This window comes from Panthera pardus, unplaced genomic scaffold, assembly GCF_024362965.1.
Source record: "Panthera pardus isolate Hobbes unplaced genomic scaffold, ASM2436296v1 HiC_scaffold_15, whole genome shotgun sequence".
In the NCBI taxonomy this organism is placed as follows: Eukaryota; Metazoa; Chordata; class Mammalia; order Carnivora; family Felidae; genus Panthera; species Panthera pardus.
This window is the reverse complement of record NW_026526710.1, coordinates 42,991,841-43,018,852: the sequence shown is the minus strand read 5'-3', so window position 1 is coordinate 43,018,852 and position 27,012 is coordinate 42,991,841. Positions and strand designations below refer to the sequence as shown.

At 35.3% G+C, this 27,012-nt stretch overlaps 1 protein-coding gene across 4 annotated transcripts in view; it reads left to right on the top strand.

Annotated features, from left to right (window-relative positions):
• Nucleotides 1–27,012, top strand: part of SS18 (SS18 subunit of BAF chromatin remodeling complex) — a 90,109-nt gene that overhangs the window by 50,910 nt on the left and 12,187 nt on the right. For 3 of the 4 annotated variants that reach the window (XM_019465504.2, XM_019465508.2, XM_019465505.2), the window contains exons 6-10: nucleotides 10,995–11,162; nucleotides 11,818–11,922; nucleotides 14,735–14,827; nucleotides 15,539–15,661; nucleotides 18,458–18,591. In XM_019465504.2, coding sequence (XP_019321049.1) covers nucleotides 10,995–11,162; nucleotides 11,818–11,922; nucleotides 14,735–14,827; nucleotides 15,539–15,661; nucleotides 18,458–18,591 — 623 coding nt within the window. The remainder of the gene's footprint in view (nucleotides 1–10,994; nucleotides 11,163–11,817; nucleotides 11,923–14,734; nucleotides 14,828–15,538; nucleotides 15,662–18,457; nucleotides 18,592–27,012) is intronic. The other variant, XM_019465509.2, reaches the window with a different exon arrangement.

The following is a 27,012-nucleotide window of genomic DNA, read 5'->3' as shown; positions in this document are numbered from 1 at the left end:
GGCACATCAATTTATTTCTGGTTTTAGTTTTGTTTGAATAATATTAAGAAAGTCCTGATTCACTTAGGTAATAAGTTACAAATGATAATGGTCTAATCTGGACGCTTGATGTTAGAGTACTGGGAAATTTTTATCTCAGTACTTTTATTATGTAAATATGAAGGACAAAGATTATGTATTATCATAGCTGGGAGTGTTATATGTATCTTATTATATTGTGGATTATTGTCTGATAAGAGCTATACCAAGCAGATGTGCTTGAGATGAGCCTAGCACTTAATTGTATATGTGATCATAGTAGTATATTTCTTTGCACCTCTTTATTATCAGTATTTGTAGATCTACCTCATTTTAAAAATAGCATTCATGATATGGATCTAACTATTTAATTAAACCATATCCCTCCCCTTTTTTAAAATATGGATGGTTTTATTGGTTGATTTTTTTTTTTTTTTAATTAATGTATTTATTTGAGAGAAAGTGCAAGTTGGGAAGGGGCAGAGAGAGGGAAAGAGAGAATCCCAAGCAGGCTCCATGCTGTCAGTGCAGAGCCCTGCGACGTGCGGCTCAATCTCATAAACCATGAGATCATGACTTGAACCAAAACCAGAAATTAGATGCTTAATTGACTGAGCCACCTAGTCGCCCCACCGTATACCCCTTTTGATAATGCTTCTAGTCTTTTACTATTATAACTACTTCTGGAACAAACATTTTTGTATATAGACTTTGTGTACTTAAACAAGAATTTAGTAGAATGAAGTTTAGAAATAAAATTGCTAGGTAGGATACATAAATACTTAAAATGAGAGGCACAAATATTCAGCCCATAGCATTTGCTATTTGCATTTTTTCTGTGAATTGCCTATTGTGTTCTATATTCTGTGACTTGTCTATTTATTACTAATTTGAAGGAGTTCTTTATAGATTAAGGCTAGTCACCCTTTATTTAGTATATATAAACATTTTGGAAGTTTTAGAACACTAGGAATTTAACTTTTTTAAATGACTTGTTCTAGTAATAGGATTCTGAAATGGTAATGTTACTTTTGTGGAAATATGTAGTTATTTATTAATTATGTCAGGCCTTTTGTTCAGCATTTGTTAAATTCTGGTCCAGATAGACTTAGGTAATAATTATTGCTAAAATGCTTTGGAGGACTCTGCCTGCTTGCTAGTGTGTTAAAACGTCTCAGAAGTCCTACAGTAAAGAAACGGATTTGATTTTGGTTAACACAAGTGTTTCACAAGTATAACACAAGTGGTAACACGAATATTTTTTGGGGGGGGGGGGTGCATATTACTGATCAAAAATAGGAACTAATATTCAGCGAGTGCCAGGTATGTATGTATCCAATTTAATCCTCACACTATCCTTGAGGTAGTAGTACTATGATTGTCTTCAGTCCCTGCATGAGAAAACACGTCCTGTAGAAATCTAGGCAGGCCTCGTTTGTGCAGTTCTGGTATGCATGAATTTGAGTTACCACAGTTTGGTTAAATGACACCTTTTACCCAACAGCATGGTTCAGATTTCAGTTATGGTAGATGAGCTGTGAGCCCTTGTATGAAGTACAAACTTAGCTTCTGTCTCTTCAGTTTACGAATCACTGCATAAATAACAGATGACTGTCATAATCAGTGACTATTCATGTCACTTTTAGATGCTGCCAGTGATTGATCGCTGTGTATTTATCAGTTTATGCACATAAAGCAGAGTATATAGCTGTATTGCTTCCTTGGTTCCGAGTTATAAACCTTCATGATATTTTATGAAAGATAGAAGTGTAGTAGGGAAATGAGAAGTAACACTGCTGGAAATGAAATCCAAATCCTTTGTAAATAAAGTTAGAGAAGAAATTGCTGACTGGGAATGTTGACACTACTGCCATTTGAGAGACTCTAGATGTGCACTGCAAGTACTTTAGTGAAGGTGAACTCATTGATAACGTGAGAGTACTGGTTGTGATGAAAAGAACGAAGCTGTCCCAAAGAAAGTAAGACTGACAAAATACTTCCTGTTGAAATTCTTGGAGACATTTCATAACATTGAAAGTAGAAAGGATAAAATGTTGGAAGCTGACCCGGACTTAGAAAGGAAGATGACAGTTGGCCAAGTTGTAAAAAAGATGCTAGCTCTGAGAAGTTAGCCGACTGCAAAGTTATCGGGAACGGTTCCTAAGACTGGCCTCACTTATGACACTGACTGCAAGTTCTGGGGTTCCCTTAAGCACTCTCGGGTTCAGAAATTTACTGGAAAGATGCACAATACTCACTGAAAACTGTTACACTGAAGAATTATGATTTATTATTATTAACATCAACCAAGGGAAAAAGTGCATAGGGAAAAGTCCAGAAGAGGTACTAAACATGGAGGGTCTCTTTCCATGGGAGTCAGGATGCATTGCTCTCCTGGTCCCAATGTGTAACAATATGCACAGAGTATTGCCAGCCAGGGGAGTTCACCTAAGCCTCAGTGTTCAGAGGTTATATTGGGGGTCCATTATGTAGATTTGATTACCCAAGTTATTAATCTTAGTCTACAGTATGTAGTTCTTCTGAGTATGACCCAAAGTCCCTACCCAGGCTCAGGAGCTGTACGAATCCCCAAAATTTAACAAATATAATAAATCTTCAATATGAAAAAAACACTAAAACTTTTTTCCTTCCAAATGCAACACAGAAAATTTACAAATGAAGACATTATTTCAAATATTGTATCCCATGGAAATGGCATGTTTGACTTCTAGTTGATTTGAATATGTGAGAATTGTGTGTACACTCATCTCTCTTCACTGTTAAAATTGGTAAATCTATGTAATATTGCTTAATATTGTAGGCTTCTGTTCCGTTTCAGGTGTATGCAGCAATTATATCATAGTTCAGATTATATTAGATATTTGTTTATAATTTGATCACTATTGCTGTCTTGGATGAGTTTTTCAAGGTTGTAATTTTTTCCTCAATGATGACATTTTTCTGGTTATGAAAATAACTAATATTTAATATGAAATATCTGGAAAATACAGAAAAGAGTAAAGTCTAAAAATCACCTGCAGTCTTACTCTACAAGTTTTAAGTTACTTTACAGACAAGGTACAGTCCACCTAGGTGTAGTAGGTAGACTGTACTTAGGCTCTTTGTAGCAGACGTTTGTTTGAGTACTTGTAATTACATAATTATTTGTAGTATCTGTTTAATTATTTTTTCCTAGACTCTTAAGTTCTATGAAGTCAGGAGCGTGTCTTGTTCACTACTTTGTCCTATTTGTTGACCGATAGATAAGCTAGGTTTCCTCATGTCATAACAAATTAGAAAGCTAGCATTCTTCTCTGTGCTATTGTCATCCATCAACTGTCATTCCAGAAATGAACCAAATAAAGAAGTGTCAGTTACTGTCAGATAAAACAGATGACCATCAGTTTACTGAAACCTTTTGGGTTTAGGGGACAAAATCCAGATGAGTTTCTTCAATAGATTATAAACTCAGTTTCATTACATTTTTTATTTAAAGATTTTTTTTTTTTTATGTTTATTTACTTTTGAGAGAGAGAGCATGTGTGAGCAGGAGAGGAGCAAAGAGGGAGGGGGAGAGGGAGAATCCCAAGTGGTCTCCTCGCAGTCAGCACAGAGCCGGACACGGGGCTCAATCCCATGAACCAGGAGATCATGACCTAAGCTGAAATTAAGAGTCAAATGCTTAACCCAGGCGCCCCAATGATGCATTTTTTTAAAACTTTATTTTGAATTAATTACAGGTTTATAGGAAGTTACAAAGGTAATACAGAGAGAGCCTATGTGTCTTACCCCAAGCCATCTCTAATCCCTCGCAACCACTGTTACGCTTTCATTTTTATACTTTTGTCATTTTCAGAATGTTATATAAATGGAATCACACAGTATGAGACCTTTAGAGATTCACTTTTTTCACTCAACCTAATTAATATTTTTCCAAGTTGTTGCATGTATCAGTTGTTCATATGTTGGTATTGCTGAGTTAGACTTCCATGGTATGGATATACTGGTTTGTTTAACCCTTGAGGGATATTTTAGTAGTTTCCAATTTTTGGCTTTTTACGTAAAGGTGCGATGTACAATTGTGTACAATTTCGTGTTTTTATTTGCACGAAAGTTTTCCCTTTTTTGGGATAGATACCAGCAGTGCAATTGCTGGGTCACATAGGTATATGTTTAGTTTTTTTAAGAAACTGCCAAACAGATCACTAAAGTAGCTGTACCATTTTAATGTTGCCCCCCAGCAACGTATAAGAGGTCTGCTTCTTCTTTTTTCTTTCTTTCATTTTTATTTTTTATTTTTGAGAGAGAGGGAGCATATGTGTATGCACAAGTGAGGAAGGGGCAGAAGGAGAGGGAGGGAGAGAATCCCAAGCAGGCTCCACACCCAGCACAGAGCCTAGCACTGGGCTCAATCCCAGGACCCTAGGATCATGACTTGAACTGAAACCAAGAGTCGGATGCTTAACTAACTGAGCCACCTAAGTGCCCTGAGAGATCTGCTTTCTCCGAATTCTTGTCAACATTTGGTATTGTCAACATATTTTTTTTTAAATCTTAGCTGTTCTAAAAATGTGAAGTGATATCTCATTGTGGTCTTAATTTGCATTTCCCTAACGGCTGCTGATACTGAACATCTTTTTTGTGTGCTTATTTGCCATCTGTATGTCCTCTTCAGTGAAGTCTCTTCATGTCTTTTGCCTATGTTCTAGTTGGATTGTTTGGTTTTTTTACTGCTGAATTTTGAGAAGTCTTTATATATTCTCCTAGGATTAATTTTTAAATTTTCTCCCAATATTTTTTTACATAAAATTCAAACATGCAGGACACTTGAAGGATTGTATCTGTATAGTTGCCACCTGCATTCTACAGTTAGTATTTTACTAAATTTGTTTATTGTCTGTCTGTCCATTTACTAATCCATCAATTGTGTCTTATTTTTCAAAATGCATTTCACAGTAATCTGCAGATATCAATATACTTTACTCGTGAACACTTTAGTCTGCATGTCATTAGGACTTAACATTGTAAAATTTTATTTATTTTTAAAATAGTCTTTTTAAGGTAACATGTATATGCAGTGAAATGCATAGATCTTAATTGTATCATTTGATGAGTTTTGATGTATTTATAACACGAATTCCTTATGTTTTTTTTTTTTATAGCTAACACCTTAAGTACTCTATGAGATGCAATCTTACTCCAATTTAAACATTTAAAAAAAAATTTTTTTTAATGTTTATTTTTGAGACAGAGAGAGACAGAGCATGAACGGGGGAGGGTCAGAGAGAGAGGGAGACACAGAATCTGAAGCAGGCTCCAGGCTCTGAGCTGTCAGCACAGAGCCCGACGCGGGGCTCGAACTCACGGACCGTGAGATCATGACCTGAGCAGAAGTTGGATGCCCAACCGACTGAACCACCCAGGCACCCCCCAATTTAAACATTTTATATGAACCATAATCCAGCTTCTTTTATGGTCGAAGTGGATGATTGGTTATTCTTTCTCTTAGAACTCTATCTCATCATGTGGTCCTAAGACTACATGGATTGGAATCACCTGGGGTAGTTGTTAAAAAAAAAGATTTGTGTGCCCTATCCCATACCTGCTAAACCAGAATCTCTAGGAATAAATTTTAGAGATTAAATTTTAACAGATATTCTAAGTCATGCTTATTTATTCCCTCAGAATTTTTCTGGGCAGAGTAATCTCATATGTGCCAAATGGTTTGTAATTTTCCAGCTTTCATGCTAAGTGACACAAAACTATATGTTCTAATGTAGCACATCTCCATGGCTTTCTACTTGGGCTTGTTAGAGTTCCTTTCAGTCGATTATGATAGATGTTTAGCACTGACTTTGTTTTTGAATTATTTATAGTAAAGTCAAAACTATGTATGAGGTCCAACTCTTAAGAAATTGCCTAATGTTTTATTTTTCTGGATTTATTAAGCAACAATACATCCCTTTTCTAACTTTCAATCACCAGAAAGCTAAATGCATACTCTCATTCCCAGACTAGTTTGTAGAGATGCCTATGATTTACAATTATGCTCTTGAGAATCCAGGGTTTCTTGACTCAACACTGTTGACATTTTGAGCTGCATAATTTGTGTGGAGGCCTATCCTATGCCTTGTTGCGATATTTAGCAGTAGATCTGTCCTGTCTCCACTAGGTGGCAGGAGCACCACCACTCATAGCAGTTGTGACCACGTAAAATGTCTCCTGGGGGACAAAATCACGCATGGTCGAAAATCACAGCTTTAAGAAATGGTTAATATGAGGATCTGCATATAAGGATGGTCTGTGTTACTAAGGAAACAGCAACAAGAGTTATTGATACTAGTATGTTTTAATACTTTCATGAAAATTCCTAAAAATTTCATGTTACGGAAAAGTTTATATCTCTTAGTGAACTTTTTTTACTAGCTGATATCTATCATGCTTCTGTTTTTTTTCATTGGCTGCTAGGAAACTCAGCTAAGTTTGTATTAGTTACAGTGACTTTACTAAGTTTGGAGGATTTTATTAGTTACTTGGCTGTTCTTTTGTTTTTGATATTATATCTAAATGCCTTATGAACTATTGAAAACTTGATGAGGACAGATGTACATTGTAGGTATGTAAAAAATTCCGTTCATTTTAAATGGCTATTTAATAGATAGTGGGTTAGCTAATTGAGTTTGCTAGAATACTGGAATTTTTTTCTTGAAAATAAACTGTTAGTAATACCTTCAAATGAGAGCTACAAATGGTTTAGTTTGAGATTGAAAAGTTAAGAACAGTAGTAAAATGTGGTGAAATATGAATAGGAAAATATGCTTGGAGGGCATTACTTAAGCAATTTCATAGTCTAATTCTTTTTTTTTTTTTTTTTTTTAATTTTTTTTTTTCAATGTTTTTTATTTATTTTTGGGACAGAGAGAGACAGAGCATGAACAGGGGAGGGGCAGAGAGAGAGGGAGACACAGAATCGGAAACAGGCTCCAGGCTCCGAGCCATCAGCCCAGAGCCTGACGCGGGGCTCGAACTCACAGACCGCAAGATCGTGACCTGGCTGAAGTCGGACGCTTAACCGACTGCGCCACCCAGGCGCCCCTCATAGTCTAATTCTTATTATAGCATATAGATAGAGGTGGGGTAAAGAAACTTCTTGCATTTTAGGATTTTTATATTACAGTATATTAGTACATATGATACACTATTAGTGTATTATTAGTATAGTAACATCTATAAACTATAGTGTGTGTGTATATATAGATATAGTATATTATGGATAATGTTACCTACTAGAACTGTTATACTGGGATATATTACATGGGAGAAGTATGATTTGACTTTGGAGAGGAGATATACATAGTGGCTTTAAAGTTGTCATCATTTACTAGCTGTGCAACTCTAGGTAAGATTCTAAATGCTTGTAAACCTTAAATTAAATTTTCTTACCTGTAAAGTGAAGTTGATGATAGTATTACCTGTTTCATAGAGTTTGGGAAAATAAATAGTATACATAAAGCTCTTAACTTAGTACCTGGCCTGCACTAAGTTCTCATTAACTGTTAGCTGACATTTAACCTTTATTTAAAATCGTTCATAGATTAATTATATGATTTATAGAGTTTTAGTGTATTGGTTTCCATTTGAAGATGTGAATATATGTGTGTGTATACAGAATTTTTAAAAAAATTACATAATCTTAAATTTTTCACAGATTAACTAAAACCTAATGTTATTTTTATAGTTGACTCTAAAAAAAATTTTGACCAGTAACTTAAGATAAAACTAAGTATTAACCATCTCATTGGAACAAAGAATTCCAATGACATAAAATGTGGTGATTTGGGAATATTTTACATATGTTTAAGATACAGCACATTATTTCCATAGAATGTCTGTTACATATGAAACTCAGAATGGAAAGAAATAATATTGTGATGAACATTTGTTATATGTTCTCTTAAAACACTTTTACAAAACATATGGTAGGTAATTAAGACATTAAGATCTTTGTGTATGTAATATCACACTTTGTTGCGCATCTTAGCGTCAAAATGATTTATTTAAAAGATGAAGAACAACTTTTAAGCCCTATAGTAATGTGTGATGTCATTGTTTGTAGAAAATGGTTATAATGGACTCATTTTGTAATCTTCCTTCTGTAGTACAGATTTTTACAAGTAATTTTGGTGTAAACTTTTGAGATTCAACTCTCATTTCCATTACTGTCTCAAAGGATGATAGACATTTGCCAGTGTAGCATATTTCATTATCACATGGAAAATAATACTATTCTTAAACAATCAAAGTTGAAGTCCTAATTTTTTTTTTAATGGGTAAGGCTTCAAGGAAAAAGATGAAAAACAACATGTTTTAGCAATGCTATCCTCCTCCATTCTCTGTGGTTTTAGGTTTGATCCTGACTGATGTGGAGGATCCTCGGAGGGAGGGAAGTGACAAAGAATAAAACGGTGGTGGTAATTGAGCTCTTTGGGATTGGAACTGCTGACAGTCCCAAAAGATAAAGCACAAGTGCCATGGTCTTTTCTATTTGGGGCTTAAGCTGGATTACTTTTCTCCTTTAGAGCAAAGCTTAGAATTTTTTTGTTATTATATCCTTTTGGATTTCCCCCCCAGCTATGATGTTTCTGCTTTCTTCCTCCTCTATTTGAAGTTCTGGTTCCAATGCATACTATATGCATTAGTTTTATAGTTGCCTTCTGTGAGACAGGAAGCCTTTAATCAGTGTTGGAGAAGAGAGTCAAAGCAAAACCTTCGTTTACTGAAAATGAGTTACAGAAATGCCTAATCATACTGCCTATTAGATTATACCCGCTAGTGTTCAATACTTTATTATATACAAAATATATTTTAAAAATTACAACTTCAGTTAAACTAGTTTCAAGCTTGTGTTTTGTCTGGTTCCCAGTTGGTTATCTTGATCTTTGGATTCCTTAGCTAAAAACTAGAAAATTAGGATCCTTACCTCTGTTAGTTGTTGGTGGTTTACATGAAATAAATATGAAAGTATGTCTGGCAGTGTTAAGTGCATTTAGTGTTAAGTTCTCTTCCCTTCCATTCTCCACCGAGCCATCTTATCCCTACTATAAAGAGTTTATTTCCTTGTTGAAAGAAAAGTCCTAGTGTAGCCTTTGAAAGACTTCTATTTATGATAAAATTAGAGGGAAAGAGGAATTTGAAACAAAGTAGAAGGACAAAAGATGGCAAATAGGAGAAAAAGAGCCCTGATAAATCACTTTAGATAATACAGGTCTTCAAAGTGGAAGAGAGTTAAATTCTTTTTGCTAATGTTGTTGCTGCTTTTATAGGCTAGTAATATGTTTAAAGAGGTAATTGTGTTTTGTTTTTAACTTTTATTTAAATAAACGATGAACTTTTGGCTGTTCTGCGTAATTTCTACTGTACAAGTTTTCTCAGGCCTCTAACCCTTTACTTTTGTCCTTAAATTGTCCGTGAGTCAGTAAAGGAGGAGTACGTAGCTGTTTAAGCAGTAAACTGGGGGATGACTCATATGTACTTCTGAGACAGTAATGGTTATGATGGTAGAATGATGAGTTCTCCATACCATCACTTGACCCAGTGAACCTCTGAGGAGCTGTTTACATTGTTAGGTGGCAACACAGAACTTTATGGCCATTGTTGATTATTTCACGTGATATATTTTTAGTGTTGCCAATGTGATACTATAGCAGTGGTAGTGTGGCTACCTGGATATTGCTTGCTTTGGAGGCTGTAGTTCTTTTTTTTGTTGTTTTGATTTTTTTTCATGTTTATTATTTATTTTTGAGAGAGAGGGTGAGAGAGCACCAGTAGGGGAGGGGCAGAGAGAGAGGGAGTTACCTCCTAATCCAAAGCAGGCTCCAGGCTCTGAGCTGTCAGCACAGAACCCAACGTGGGGCTCACACTCCCTATCCATGAGATCATGATTTGAACCGAAGTTGGATGCTTAACCTACTGAGCCACCCAGGTGCCCCTGGGCACTCTAATTCTGATACCTGACTCTGTGGCTTATTACAGTTTTCTGCCTAGGTATTTTTGATTGTGTGTGTGTTAGTACTTACTAAGAAGCACCACAACCCTTTGATTTCAGGAAGACCTTTTTCATTTATAAATCTTATAGATGGAAAAGGGAAAGAAGACCCTTTAAAAATTTAATCCTAAAATTAAAGTTTATGAAATCCGCCAATGTAAATGTATTTATAAATGTGTCGTTTCCCTATCTACCATTATATAATGAAATGAGTGGGAATTGAAAAGGGGGGGAAAAAGGGATGTTCAGAGATTAGGTTTCTTTCCTAATCTGGTTTGACCCCTGCTTTGCTGTGTGATTTTGTGAAGTTTGTTGTGGTATATTTTCTTATATAGCTTAAAGATTTGGGGCGCCTGGGTGGCTCGGTCGGTTGAGCGTCTGACTTCGGCTCAGGTCATGATCTCACAGTTTGTGGGTTCGGGCCCCACATCAGGCTCTGTGCTGATGGCTTAGAGCCTGGAGCCTGCTTCAAATTCTGTGTCTCCCTCTCTCTCTGCTCCTCCCCCGCTCATGCTCTGTCTCTCTCTCCTTCAAAAGTAAATAAAAACATTGAAAAAAGAAATTAAAAAGAAAAAAAAGATTCTGTTTTTCCCAGGAGAATTGTGTAGATAAATATTATGTAGCATATCTTGAAAAATGCATATATTCAGGATGTTTACATATTATATTCACTTTGTTTTTTAAAGAAATTACTAGAACACTCCTTCAGTGGATTTCAGATGAACTACCATGTATTAGTTGTTTTCCCTCGTTTGCAGATTATTTTTGGCATGTGAACTTCAACTGAAAGATTTATTTTTATTGAAGTCAGTTTTCACTATAATACCTTACATATTTTGGGGGTTATATGATAAAATACTTTTGTATTTCTCTTAAGGTATTAAAATTACACGTAAAAAAATTGTGTGCATAATATTTTGTCTCTTTTCAGCTCCAATGATGCATCAGCAGCCTCCTTCTCAACAATACAATATGCCACAGGGAGGTGGGCAGCATTATCAAGGCCAGCAGCCTCCCATGGGAATGATGGGTCAAGTTAACCAAGGCAATCATATGATGGGTCAGAGACAGATTCCTCCTTATAGACCACCTCAACAGGGTAAGATTACATTTGGGAAATTTCCTGCTTAATATAAATAAAACTGTAGTTGAAAGGCTTTACATTTTAATTAACATTTCATATAGGCAAATTCAGGGCTTTGTGTTTCTTGATTTTTAGTATTGTTATTATTATTACATATTTTTTTCTAAAAGGTAGTGGATATAGTAGGTACAAAGGTTCATGGAGTGGATAGGAACTTCCTACTACACAGCTTCCTTTTATTTTTTTCTGGGAAGAGGTTATATCATAAAATTTTATATCAAAAGCTCACTAATGTATAGCAGAAAATACAATTTTAATTTTGAGAAGTTACTTAATATATGGTCAGAAACAAACCCTAGTTTATTCCAAACTGCTCTAACATCAAAAAGAAAATTAATTTTCTACTAGTTTGAACCTTTTTTAAAGAAGTTAGTGTTTGTTTTTTTAAGTTGGTATTGTTAGATCCTGTATGTATGGTCGTAATAATTTTTGTGAAACGTGGTGTTGCTGTGTGTTTATGGATGTGTGTGTATAAAAATGGTTCAAAGTATCTCAATTGCCAGAGCATCTACAGGTGAGAAATAATCTCTGACAATATCAGATAAAAAAGAAAGCCTTTGATGACATAGAAAACAAATTATTTATGTCTTGACTGGTTGTGGTTTTTCAGGCCCACCACAGCAGTACTCAGGCCAGGAAGACTATTATGGGGACCAATACAGTCATGGTGGACAAGGTCCTCCAGAAGGCATGAACCAGCAATATTACCCTGATGGTAAACTCTCCTAATGTTAACTTTCCCATTTTCTATTCCCTCCCCAATATTAATGCAGATAGCTGTTCAAAACATTTTAATGAGGATGAAGAAACTAACAATATGTTTCTTCTAAATTTAGAAACACTTTAATAATCTAAAGCACCAGTGATTGCATTAGTGTATAATCTCTATCAAAGTGTATTTTGTCTAAATAGTCCATATTAGTACCATCAGGAATGACATTCTGTCATTGGAATCCTTTCTTAATATAAAAGAAGATTGAACCAAAGCAAATGTTACTGATTTCACTTTTTTTAATAGCAGCTTTATTGAGATAATTCACACACTGCAAAGTTCACCCATTGGTTTACTTTTATGCATTGTATAAATACATAGAAGATAATAGTTCTTGAGTCTGTTTCCAAGTTTTATCATTTTAGTTAACGTTAAATACTTCTCAAAGAACTGTGGTTTATATACATTAGCATTTGCATTTGAAAATTTTGGAGGCTAAATTATACCCATAATATAACTGTGTATAGAGTTAGTAGACTAGGAAAAGCATTTGGAAACCAGATTTTAATTTTAATTATTTAGCTTAATGGTATTTTTTTTTAGTGGGAAGGGGCTTGTGAAAAGGTGGTCACTGAAGATGTATTGCATTTAGTAATGATCCAAGCAGAAGTAGGCTTTCTCACTGTACAGGGCTTTCCATTTTTCTGTATGTTTGAAATTTTATGATACAGTGTTGAGGAAAAAATAATCCAAACATACAAAACTACCTGTGGTAAATTGGAGGTAGCTGTTCACGTTACAGTATGATTTGTCTTGTTATGAAAGGATTTGTCAAAATCTTCATTTATCCAGGAAGCTCCCCTGGTATATTTAAGTAAACTATTTAACAGAGAAACTTGGAGAAACTAAAAATTAAAAGCTAAAGTGTTGGGACTGGCGATTTGAAGCTAATGTAAACTAGTAAGAAGATAGAATGTGGTGTATTTAAAAAATCATTTAGCTGCCAGTTTTGGGTTCATATGTAAAGCATAAAGGTACATCAGTATAAGGATACTGGTTTTTACTGCAGAGGCAGAGCAAACACTCACCTGTAGAATTTTGCATATGATAAATGTTTTTGCCAGTGATAGGATGTGTACGGATATTTCTTATAAGAAAATGACATATTTTTTTAAATCTCAGGTTTTCTTGCCCTGAATATTCAGAATGTTGGATTTTTTTTTGGTTGTTTCACATGTAGACATTATATTAAGATTTTTTTCAGTGAAAAACTTCAGAATGTTTATATACTGTGGATGTTTTAAAGAAGTGAAATCTAGTTTGTTAAATTTATTTATTAGGAAGTCTGAAAGTAAATAATTGTTTTAATTTGTAAAATGCGTTTTATATAACTGAGTTGAATTTGACACTATTATTTTGGTCCTGTGTATTTCCTGAAATGTGTAATATATGTTGTTATAAATATGACCTTTCTATTCAGAATAGATAGACATATTATTTTTGTATATATCAGAACTTTAAGGTTACTGTAAATTACTTATTACATCAGGGAATTAAAAAATCTAAATGGTATCATTTTTGCACAGGTGTGTATTAATATCTTTTTCTCACATTTATGTAGAGTATTCCATTCATAACAACAGTTTTCTGAAACAGCATTGGATATTTTCTTACCAGATATTTATGCCAGTAAATATATAGATTAGGAGTTGGCAAACTTCTTTCTGTAAAGAGGCAGAGAGTAAGTATTTTAGTCTTTGTGGGCCATATGGTCTTAGTCTCAACTACTGAACCCTTGTTGTAGCATGAAAATAGCTGTAGGAAATATGAATGGGCATGCCTGTGTTCCAGTAAAACTTTATTTACAAAAACAAGCTACTGGCCATATTTATACTGCAGGCCATAGTTTGCCAACCCTTAATGTAGATATTTCTGAGGTAGTTTGGGAATGTTGGAATCCTAAAACACTACTCAGTGTAAAACATTTATTCATAACTGTATTCCTTCTTAATTAGGCATTCTTTGAAAATTTAGTTTAGATTTTAGCTAACTGAAGTGTTATTTCCTCTATTTTCTTAGTACTGCTTAGTTAAAAGAACTAGACTATTGATTTTCATTAAAGTCCAGTCATAAAGTTTATCGAGCCTTAATACTAAAGGGGTACTCTAGCACTTAACACAGTATTAATTTTATGTAGGTATATGTTTATGATACTCTAGAAATACTTTCTAAAGACTTCTAGAATGGCAGCGTTAAGCAATAATGTTCTTATATCTGAAAATAACTTTATGAGATACATTATGCAAGTAAATAGAATGTGAAAAATTTGTTTCAGTTTCTTTCAGGGGAAAAAAACTTATGGAGCTTTTTTATATTTTGCATTGTTTTAGCATATGCTGTGGAATTGGCGACCAGCAGAACAGGTGTTTGACAAAATATGATAATTGCTTCCTTTGTTCATTCTAATTTAATTCAAGTTATTTACATGTGAAAGGCCTAAATGCTTTCATTCTCTCTTTTTTTAAAAAAATTGAAGATAAAGTTTTTCTCCCCCCCCCCCCTTGATGAGGATGATCAGTTAAGACTAAGTGTAATGTTTCTAAAACTGCTGTTTTTGCTTTTAAAAAATTTGCACGTTATCTCAATATGGAAACAATCACATTGGTAAATATTTGGCTAATGCAATTGAAATTATTTTTTATGTATTTCCATTTCTTTTTCTTTTTTTCAATTTTATCTGAAAGTTTAAATATATTTAGGGTTTTCACTCAGTGGCCATTAACGTTTCTTCCTGTCTCTTGTCGAATTGATGTAGGTCATAATGATTACGGTTATCAGCAACCGTCGTATCCTGAACAAGGCTACGATAGGCCTTATGAGGATTCCTCACAACATTACTACGAAGGAGGTATCTATATACCTTCACACACATACACATATATATCCCCTCCTACAGGAATGAAAATTCTTGCATAAGACAACTTCTACCCATGCAAAGCTCTTGTAGAATACTAGTTGCTGGCTGTCTTGAAAGTTACAGGGAGCCCAGAACAATTAAAATAATTTCCTTACAAATATTTAAAATGTGTAACCATGACTTGCCATTTCTAACAACAATAAAAAGACTAAAACATTTAAAAATAATTTTTTCCTCAGTGGAAATTTTCTATTTGAACATAAATCCATCAATCCAATTTTTTTTTCTTGTGTGTGTTTACATATGTATAATTTTACATATAAGTATAGTGCCTTTAGGAAACAGCTTGCTGATCTTGTGTAGCTAGTGTGTGCTCTTGTAGCTGTCTTTAATTTTGTCTTTTTTATTTTATTTAGCATAGTCATGATCTTATGACTGTGATGTTCCAGTAAATGTAATGCTCGTATGGCAGAGACGCTGAAAATGCTGCAGTTCAACCTTGCAAAATTGGCTTTAACTGCAGTTTGTTTGGCCGAAATCCTTCTGTTTGGTTTGAGTTTTTTCTTTGTTTTGTTAACTTTCAAAAATCAATATGGCATTTCATTTTGTTCTTGTGTTGTTGGCTATGCATCTTAGAGTAAAAAAGTTAATTAAGCAAACTTCTCAGTTTTTTTTTTTTTCTCTTCTCCAATTATCCTGTAGGAAATTCACAATATGGCCAACAGCAAGATGCTTACCAAGGACCACCTCCCCAACAGGGATATCCACCCCAGCAACAGCAGTACCCAGGGCAGCAGGGCTATCCAGGACAGCAGCAGGGCTACGGTAATAGTTTTTTGCAGTTTTGTTTTGAAATATTGAAGGACATATTTAATGTTTATTTCTCTAAGAATTCTTCTTGTCAAAAATACGATTTTAGCTCAGTCTATTACTGACTGAGTAATTGAAAATGTTTTTTCTCCAGTAAACTGGTAATCCATTTAAAAAGAAACATAAACTAGAGGGGGTTCATTGACCAAAGGTAAGGTATGTAATCATTTAAAATGAGTTCTTAAACCTCGTTGGCATTCATGCCCAGCCAGTAGCTTTGTGTGTGCTTGGAAAACCGATGAATTGGGTGATTATTGACCATATCTACATAATTCGCTTAGCAAACTTATTTCTAAAACTAATGACTGTTACTATGAAAAATAACATTGATTTTTGGAGTACAAATGAGATTTATTTGGAATGCATAAAGAAAATGTTTTTGTCATTCTTTGGTTAAATAGCAATATACGCATCCATAGGGGTGTATTTATTGCTGTTATGTATCTTACAGAGTTTGGGGAAGTATAGCTGTATTTTCTTATTATAAACTCACTATAAGAGTTATAGTAGCTGGATATCTAGCTTTAAATAACTTTATTAGACAGGGAGTGGGAATGATAAAGACCTGATCTCTCATTCGTAAATTTTAGGCCACTGTCACTACTCTCTATATATGAAAATATGGTTCTAATGCTAGAGAAGTAACTGCTTATTAATCTGACATCATCTCTTGCTAACATAGTCTCTTTTTTACATCAGTAATATTTTATTATTTTTATTCATTAGTTTAAGCTCTGAGATTACTCTGGGCACCTCTCTCTACTCGTTATAGCAAGTCTCAGAACCAAAATCAGATTGAAATTCTCTTGTGTCTTCAACTTATGCATTGAAATTTGGTCAGGTATTAGGAGCCAGGCATTTCCCCCCCAAACTGATAAGTTCTAGTTCTTTAATTTGAGATATGATTTTAGAAATATTCCATGGATGGTGCGCCTGGGTGGCTCAGTTGGTTAAGCGTCTGACTTCGGCTCAGGTCATGATCCCACGGTTCGTGGGTTCGAGCCCTACATCGGACTCTGTGCTGACAGCTCAGAGCCTGGAGTCTGCTTTGGATTCTGTGTCTCCCTCTCTCTCTGCCCCTCTCTCGCTTGTGCTCTCTTTCTCTCAAAAATAAACATTAAACAAATTATTTTAGAAATATTCCATGGATTTCTTGTTTGTTTTTGTTATTTGTTTTGTCTTTTTAAGTGAGCTCCAGCATGGCTTAAACTCACGACTCTGGGATCAAGACCTAAGCCGAGATTAAGAGTTGGACACTTAACCAACTGAGCCACCCAAGCATCCCGGGATTTCTTGTTTTTACAAAGGAATTCTTGCTCTTCTCAAATGGCATTTTCATTTCCTGACCATTGAATATTTGTATTTTGAATAAGTATTCTGGTTTTACTGTGTTTACGTGAAAACAAATACGATGTGGTTAAATCAGGTGAATTCATTTATTTAAGATAAATATTATTTTCAGTGGGAAGAGAGAGTAAATGAAATGTATTTTTGGTTAGAGTAGTTAACTGCTGTTTTGTTCGACCTTGGGAATCCCAAAGGAGAAGTTGCCATTTTGCTTATTTGTAGGCTTGTGTTGTCATACTTTCTTCTAATAGAAGAGTTAGACTTTTAATAATTCAGTGTATAATAATTAAATAAATAATAGACCGATGGAATTTATTTAAGCTTGAACATTTATTCTCTTTGACACTTTCCTCTGCCATCAGTGTTTTTTTATGGCAGATTTTGAATGGCTATGATAGAAAACATTTAAGTGTCAAAGCTTTTCGGCTTATGCTTTATAAAGCATTCTTTACAATAGGCAGTAGTAGAATTTATGAAACAGACATATTTGTTTGGCAAGCCAAATTAGTCCCTTGCCATCTCTGGAATTGGAAATCATTCATTTTTATGGGTTAAGTATTAAAGGTGATTGGTACACAGAGTGTAACTTTTGAATCAAGTTTTTTCACATGCAACCTGTGGCTTTTCAAGTCTTTGGTTTTGGTTTGAAAATATTGTGGTAGTAAACTTATTAATGCAGAGCATAAAGCATTCTTTTGGTGATTGCAAATATCAATCTAGAATTTCATGGAAAATTATTCTTTATGATTCTCTGGTGATTGCAAGTGTAAATCTAGAGTCATACAGCTGTAAATATCATTGATTCTCAAACTTTATTCAGAAATTATTTCAGTATTTTAATTTGAATCTGCTTCTTGCTTTCTCTTTTATTTACTTTTTACTTTTATTTTTAAAGTTTATTTATTTTGAGAGAGCGAGAGAGAAGGAGAGAGCCTGAAGCTGGGCCCGTGAGGGGCTCAGACTCATGAACCGTAAGATCATGACCTGAGCTGAAACCAAGAGTTGACACTTAACTGACTGAACCACCCAGGGCCCTTGTTGCTTTTTCTTTTACCTGTTGCTTATAGTGGTTAACTTTCTAGTAGTGGTGTAGATGAATTTTCTTGATACCATGGAATTAACCTGCTTAACAACTCTTGAGTCGCTTTTACATATTTGGAAAAAAATTCATGACTAACACATAGCTCACTGGTTACACCGAATCAAAACATTTTGTACATGGCACTATCCTTATAATATTTTCATTCTTAGAACCTTTGGAATTTATTTCAAAAAGCATTTGAGAAGATCAAGATACCAACTATCTTTTTTGTTTAGATATAAAAACGTGATAACACCTGGTTCTAAACCCTTTCAAGAATTCTGTTTTTATCTGGGCTTTTGTTTATGTTAATTATTTTGCAGGTCCTTCACAGGGTGGTCCAGGTCCTCAGTATCCTAACTACCCACAAGGACAAGGTCAGCAGTATGGGGGTTATAGACCAACGCAGCCTGGACCACCACAGCCGCCACAGCAGAGGCCTTATGGATATGACCAGGTAAATTATTTGGCCAACTGTGTGATTGCCCCATTATTTGCTCACCCTTGATAAGGTTGTTTTTCACTTGAAGGCTTGTTTTTCCCTCCTCCTGTTCATAGTATATGAGTTAACAAAAAAAAATTTACTTTTAAGTCTTTTTCATAGAATGCTAGCACAGCTGACCATAGTTACTGTCACATGTAAAACATGTCTTATCTCTGAGACCCAGCATCCATTCATACTCATATTCTCTTTCTCTTTCTCTCTCTCTGGTCTTTACCCGGGCATTCCAGACATCATTCCCTCTTCTAAAGCCCCTGATTTCTCTCATCTCCTTCACATTTATTGCTGAAGACTGTGCGTTGACATATAGAGACATGGAATCCATCTGTGTCAACTCTCTTAGTAGCTCTTGTCTTTGTTTCAGCATATCCATTACCTTCTGCCACATTGGTGGTGTCCTGTCTCTTTAAATCCATAGTTACTTCTGCCTCTGTTGCCTCCTTTCATATCCCTTATTTCAAGTATTAAAAATGTTTATCTCAGGATGCCTGGGTGGCTCAGTCGGTTGAGCGTCCGACTTCGGCTCAGGTCATGATCTCATGGCTCGCGAGTTCGAGACCCACGTCGGGCTCTGTGCTGACAGCTCAGAGCCTGGAGCCTGCTTCGGATTCTGTCTCTCTCTCTCTCTCTTTCTCTCAAAAATAAATAAACGTTAAAAATTTTTTTTTTTTTTTAACGTTTATCCCCTGTTATCTTTCCTTCTGCTTTCACATATGTAGAGATGTAGCTCATTCTAAGATGACTGTATCCTCTTGAACCTAGTATTTATTTAAGTTCCTTCTTTTCACCAGTAAACTTTTCAGACTTAACTAATCTGTGCCACAGTCATTGTTTTCTGAATCTTGCTGTTATGCATACTCTAAATTATAATGAAAATGATGTATTATGTTGGCAGTTTCCTTAGATTGATTTCAGATTTGTCTAATGACCTTCTAGTGAGGAAAATCTGGTCTGCTCACTACTTAAGCTACCTAAAACAACTTATTTTTTTTTGTAAGTTATGGTTCCAGGGCCAGTGTTGGTGATCTGGTTTGAGGAACAACACAGTGCAGTACTAATCAGAACTTGAGGTATGAGCAATTTTTTTATCAGTGCTCTCTCAAGCCTACAACCCCTTGTACTGACACTTCCTATTTAAGTGATAAAAGAGATAAAAGAGACTTAAAAGGGTAAGGACAAATGAGTAATATATTTAAAAAAACACTATTAATCAAAGGGTTAGGCAGAAATTTTATTTAGATTTTAAAGTAAAAAAAGTCTTGGCTAATGAGTGCTTAAGGGCAAGATTCCTGAGCACAAGGTTTAGGCTCATTCTAATCCACAAGTTAACTTTTTAATTTTTATCTATTTATAATTAATTAATTGATTGATTGATATTTTGAAGTAGGCTCCACGCCTGATGTGGGGCTTGAACTCACGACCCTAAGATCAAAGAGTCCCATGCTCCACTGACTGAGCCACCCAAGCACCCCCACAAGTTAACTTTTTAAAAAATGAGCTTCTGATCATTTATTCTTTCAGTCAACAAATGTTTATTAATTATCTTCATGTGCTGGGCACTATTTTAGGTCCTATGCTCCCTATGGCTGGTGGAACAGCTAGCTCTTTTGGTCTCTCTAACTTCACTTTTGGATGTTTATTGTTTATTTTGAGAGAGAGAGTGCCTGTGCACGAGCAGGTGAGGCACAGGGAGAGGGAGAGAGAGGATCCCGAGCAGGCTCCACCCTCAGTGTGGAGCCCCATGCGGGGCTCAATCCCACGACCGTGAGATCATGACCTGAGCCAAAAATAAGAGTTGGACCCTCAACCAACTGAGCCACCCAGGTGCCCCTCTTGCCTTCACTTTTGACACATTTGACACATGTTCCTATTTTCCATTCCTGAATGGTCTTCTTTGCTTCTAATTACTGTGCTTCTTTACTTCTCTTAGATTTCTAGTGATTCCTTCTTTATTGTTTCATTTTCTTGTCTCACTTGTTTCTTGTCTTTCTTTTAAGTAAAAATGTTTGGCTCAGTGTTTTTCTTGGTCTCTCTACTCACCCTGTCTTATATTTTCAGTATCCTTAGCCCACCCTCTGCAAACCAACTTCAGCTCCATTTTTTCAACTTGTACAGAATATCTCTATTTGGATGTCTTGCCATTGCCATCAACTTCAGCATGTTGTGCACTAAACTAACTGTTTTCTCTCTAAATGACGTATTTCTAAATCCCCTAAACTTAACATCAGTCATTAAGTAAATGTTTCTTGAGCAACATTTATATGCCAAGTATCTACGATCGGGGTACATTGGGAAATAAAGATAGACATAAACTCTACCTTTATGAACTTAAATCTAGATAAATCTAGGTGAGATCCAGAAGAATAAACAGGTGATATAATATAGTGTGAGAAGTCCTTGAAGTCAAGACTTTTGTGGAAGGGGGATACTAATCTAGATCACAGAAAAAATGTTCTTTGGGAAGTATTATAATAGTGTGAGGGCCCAAGGACGAGTAGGTATTAGACAAGTAGACATAGAAGAGGGAAGTGTATTCTAGTCAGAAAAAGGTGCATTCACAAAGGACTACTAGTGTTAAGGGGTGTGGTTGAGTAAAGCAGAAGCATGGGGAGGGAGAGGCAAGATTGGAGAGAGAAGTTAGGTTTAGATTGGGAAGACTCTCACAAGCCATGTTACAGGACTTGGACTTTATCCTGACATCATTTGAAGCCTTTATAAGACATTTTAAATGATGTATATAATATATTAGCTGTGCCTGGCACTTGGTGAACATGATATGTGAAAGATTATGTGTTGTGATATATAGCATATATGATAGATATGTGATACACTACCTCTTTCATTATAATTATTCCACTCCATAAAGTTCCTAGGAATTTGGGATGGTACTATAGAAAAAGACCCATGACGTTTGGCTAGATGCCAGCCACATCTCCTTCCCCATTAGAAACGGCTATGAAGAGGGGACCATTTTAGCTACTTCAGTGTTAGTAGTCTGCCCATATTTATCAGAGATTTCACCTTATCTGTATCCCCCAATCCAAACACTTGTTGGTCTTTTCATTTTAGGTAAAGTAGTTCACCTCTTCAAGATAATGAAGGGAACAGAAAACTAATACAGATTCTTAAATCCAATAGTAATATAATTATAGTGGTGGTTTAGGCAGATGACTATTCTAGCGGTGTGCACAGTGAATTCAAAGGGGGGAAACTGAAGACAAGCCTTGCTAGGGGCTGTTGTTTCTCCATCATTTCTTCCCATATCACTAAACAGCAGCTTGATTCTTTCAGTTCCTCAGGCCAAGAACCTGGAGTCATCTTGGCTCCCCTCTTTTTTGCAAATCAAGCATCTTCTCAACCAGCAAATTTCATCACCTCTCCCTTCAAAATATATCCAGTATCTGGCCATTTTTACAACCTTCTGCTCTTACCCAAGTCAGAGTTACGACTGTCATTCACCTGAACTGGTCTTCTGCTTTTGTCCTAGCTCTGCTATAGGATATGCTCCACATAGGACCCAGAATGATCTTTTAAAAACATTAGATTATGCCACCCCACTGCTCAAAGCCCTGTGGTGACTTCAGTCTTACTTAAAGTAAAAGCAAGACCTTAGAATAACCTACAAAGTCCTGCATGACTTGTGCCCCCACTACCTGTGCCACCACTTCATCTCTGTATTTTTAGAATTTTTTTAATGTTTATTTATTTATTTTTGAGAGAGAGAGAGAAAGAGCGAGCACACAAGAGGGGGAGGGGCAGAGAGAGAGAGAAGGAGGCACAGAATCTGAAGCAGGCTCCAGGCTCTGAGCTGTCAGCACAGAAACCGATGTGGGGCTCAAGCTCAATGAGCTTTGAGATCATGATCTGAGCCAAAGTTGGACGCTTAATCGACTGAGCCACTCAGGCACCCCTCACTTCATCTCTGTATTTATAGCTGCTCTCATTCACTTTGCTTCAGTCACTTTACTGTTCCTTAAACACATCAAGCATATTTCTACCTCAGAACCTTTGTATTTGCTGCACCCTTTATTGCCAGAACTCTTCCCCGAGACGTATAGTTGGCTTCCTCCCTCTCTTCAAATCTCTGCTCTGTTCTGTCACCGTATCATATCAAGGAGTCCTTCTACCTATGTAAAACAGTAACATCTTGCATTGCCTCACTTTATAGTAGCCCACCTTTATCCACAGAGGATACGTTCTAAGACTCTTAAAAACCACAGATAGTACTGAACCCTGTATATACTATGTTTTACCTATGTAAATACACCTATGGTAAAGTATAATTTTAAATTAGGCACAGGAAGAGATTAACAGTAAAGAATAGAAAAATAATTGTAACAATATACTGTAATAAAAGTTATACAAATATGGTCTTTCTCTCTCAAAATATCTTATTGTACTGTACTCACCCTTGTGATGATGTGAGCTGATAAAATGCCTACACGATAAGGTGAAGTGAGGTGAAGATGTATGCATGTGACATGGTGTTGGGCTGCTATTGACCTGACGATATGTCAGGAGGATCATCTGCTACTGAACCGCAGTTGACCACAGGTCACTGAAATTGTAGAAAGCAAAACTGTGGGTAAGGGGGGACTACTGTATTTTCCTACCCTTCTGTATTTAAACAACTTTTTTGAAGTATTATTGACATTCCATAAACTGCATATATTAAAAGTACACAATTTGATACTTGTCAGTGAGTTAGTCTTTTCAATTTTACCTATTCTGGTGTATGTCTGGTATAGTTTATTGTGCTTTTCATTTTCATGTCCTAAAGGACAAGTGATAATGACTTATCTTCTCATGTGCTTATTTTTCCATCTATGTATCTTCTCTGAAATATCTGTTCAAATCTTTTGCTTATTAAAAAAAAATTCAGTCCCTTATTTTCTTATTGAATATTGAGAGGTCTCTGTATATTGTACATACAAATCCTTTATCAGATACATAATTTGCAAATATTTTTCTCCAGTCTGTTGCTTCTCTTTTCATTGTTTCAACATTGTTTTTTGAAGACAGGAACTTTAACATTTTTATGAAGTCGAATTTATCAACTTTGTCTTTTATGGATCATGCTTTTGGTTTTATGTGTGGGAAATCTTCACTTAACCCAGAGTCACAAATATTTTCTCTTAATGCTTTCTTCTAGAAGCCTTATATTTTTTAAAAATTTAATTTAATTTTATACTTTATTTTTGGCAGGGGCGGGGGGGAACATGAGCAGGGGAGGGGCAGAGAGAGAGGGAGAGAGAGAATCCCAAGCAGGCTCTGTCTGCACTGTCAGCGCAGAGTCCAACATGGAACTTGATCTCGCAGATCAGGACCTGAGCTGCAATCAAGAGTTGGGTGCTTAACCCATTGAGCCACCCAGGCATCCCTAGAAGCCTTATTTTTTTAGGCTTTACATTTAAGTCTATAATCCATTTTGAGTTAATTTTTCTGTGAAGCACGAATTGAAGTTTGCATCTTATTTTTTCAAATGGATAGCTAATTTTCTCAGCACTATTTGTTGAAAAGATTAACCTTTCTTCACTGAGTTGTCTTTGAACCTTTGCTGAAAATCATAAATATGTCTATTTCTGGACTGACCTATTTCTCTGTCTTTATGTCAATACCATGCTGTCTTTATTACTATAGTTTTACAGTAAGTTTTGAAATCGGGTGTTGTTAGTTTTTCAGGTTTAACCTTTGCAAAATTGTTTAGGCATTTGGGTTTTTGTATTTCCATATGATTTTTATAATCAGCTTGTCAATTTCTACAAAAAGCCTACAGATATTTTGATGGGAATTGCCTTACACATATAGATTCGCAGAGAGTTGTATCTTAACATGAGGTCAGTGAGTATCCATCCTATGAGCATGGCATATGTCCCTTTAAATTTTTTTTTTCAGCAGCGTTATATAGTTTTCAGCATACAGGTCTTAACATAGGTCTTGTTAGATTTATCTCTAGGTATTTTTATATTCTTGATACTATTGTAAATTTTTTAAAATTTTAATTTACAATTGTTAATTGCTGGTTGTATAAAAGTACAGTTTATTTTTTTATATTGATATTTTACCAGAACTGTAATATTAACTCACTTATTATTTCTAGTAGTTTTTTTGTAGATTGTCAGAATTTCCACATAGAAATCATGTGTGTGGAAAAAGACTTATTTTTTCCTTTACAATCTGAATGCTCCGCTTTTCTCCCCCTTAATCTAACCTCACCTTAAAACCTTTAACACAATGTTGAATATAAATAGTGAGAGTGGACATCTTTTGTCTTACTCCTGCTCTTAGGGGGTTAACAGTCGGCCTTTCAGCCTTACATGAGATGTGTAGGGTTTGTGTGGATATCCTTTATCAGATAGAAGATAGAACTTGTTGCTTGTATTCCTAGTTTGCTGAGAATTTTTATCAGGAATGAATACTGAAATTTGTCAAATGATTTTTCCATATCTTTTGAAGGAATCATAGCTTTCCTTTTTAAATTTAGTATGTTAAATAATATTCTTTGATTTTCAAGTTTTAAATCAATCTTGCGTAGCTAGGATAAACTATGTATTATCCTTTTTATATGTTATTAGAGCTGATCAGCTAAAATTTTGTTAACAGTTTTTGCATCTATGAGGGATATTGGACTCTAGTTTTCTTTTAATGCCTTTATGTGGTTTTGTTATCAAAATAGCACAGGCTTCATAAAGTGAGTTGGGAAGAAATGATCCCTTTTCAGTTTTCTTGAAGGATGTGGATGAAATCAGTATTATTCCTTCTAAAATGTTTGGTGCAATTCACTAGTGAAGCTGTTTGGACCTGGATTTTCTTTGCAGGAAGGTTTTTAATTACAAACTTATTTTCTTTATTAGACATAAGGTATTCAGGTTATCTATTTCTTCTTGAAGAGATGTTTCTATTTGTTAAGGGATTTGTCCATTTCATTTGTTTTGTTGATTTCTTTTTTATCCTTTTAGTATCTCTAGTATCAGTAGTGATACTACCTCTTTCATTTCTGATATTGGGAATGTGTATCTTCTCTTCTCTCTTTTTTTCCCCCAGTTAATCTGCCTAGCAGTTTTTATGTACTTTATTGATCTTCTCAGAGAGCCAGCTTTTGGTTTTATAGATTCCCTCCCCCCACCCCTCCCCCATTTGTTTTTCTGTTTCCTTGATTTCTGCCCTCTTATTATTTCTTTACTTCTGCTTGCTTTGGGTTTCATTTGCTCTTCTTTTCTGGTTTCTTGAGGTAATAGCTGAATTCTCATTGATTCAAGAACTGCCCCGCTTCCTAATATAGATGTTTATTGCTATAAATTCCCCTCTAAGTATTTCTTATGTTGCAGCCCACAAATTTGTGTATATTATGTTCTTATTTTCAGTCAGTTGAAAATATTTCCTGAGTTTGCTTCTGATTTCTTCTTTGATCCAAGTGTTATTTAAAAGTATATAATTTACTTTTTAAATATTGGAGAGTTTCCAGATATTTTTCTGTAACTTATTTCTGTAACATTTAATTCCATCCTCATAATAGAACATACTTAATGTGACTTGAATTCTTCCACATTTATTGAGACTTACTTTATGGCCCAGAATCTGGCCTGTGAGGATGTTCTGTAAATGTCAGATCAAGTTGGTTGATAGTGTTATTCAAGTCCCCTATATCTTCACTGATTTTCTTTCTACTCTGTTAGTTATTGGGAAAAATATTTTAAATCCCTGGCTATAATTTGTGTTTGTCTATTTTTCCTTGCAGTTCTTTCCATTTTGCTTCATGTATCTTTTTTGTTTTTTGTTTTTTGTTTTTTGTTTTTTTGAGAGAGAGAGAGCAAGCATGAGTTGGGGAGGGGCAGAGGAGAGGGAGAGAAAATCCAAAGCAGGCTCCACGCCCAGTGTGGAACCTGACACAGGGCTCTACCTCACAACCCTGAGACCTTGACCTGAGTCAAAATCAAGAGTCAGATGCTTAACTGACTGAGCCACCCAGGTGCCCCTGCTTCATATATCTGAATGCTACCTTCTTAAGGTTTACACATTTTTAGGATTTTTATGTGTTGATTAATGTACTCCTTTTACTATTATGAAAAACTTCCTTTATCCTTGATAGTATTCTTTGCTCTGTGGTCTTTTTGTCTGATATTAATATAGCCACACCAACTTTCCTTGGATTAGTGATAGAATTATAAATCTTTTTTATCCTTTAATTTCTTTTTTAAAGATTTTATTTTTAAGTAATGTCTACATCCAACATGGGGCTAGAACTTAACAACCCTGAGATCAAGAGTTGCATGCGCTACCAACTGAGCTAGGCAGGCACTCCTTATCCCTTTTGTTTGAACATATTTGTGTTTTTATGTTTGAGTTGTATTTCATGAAGGCAGCATTTGTCAGGTC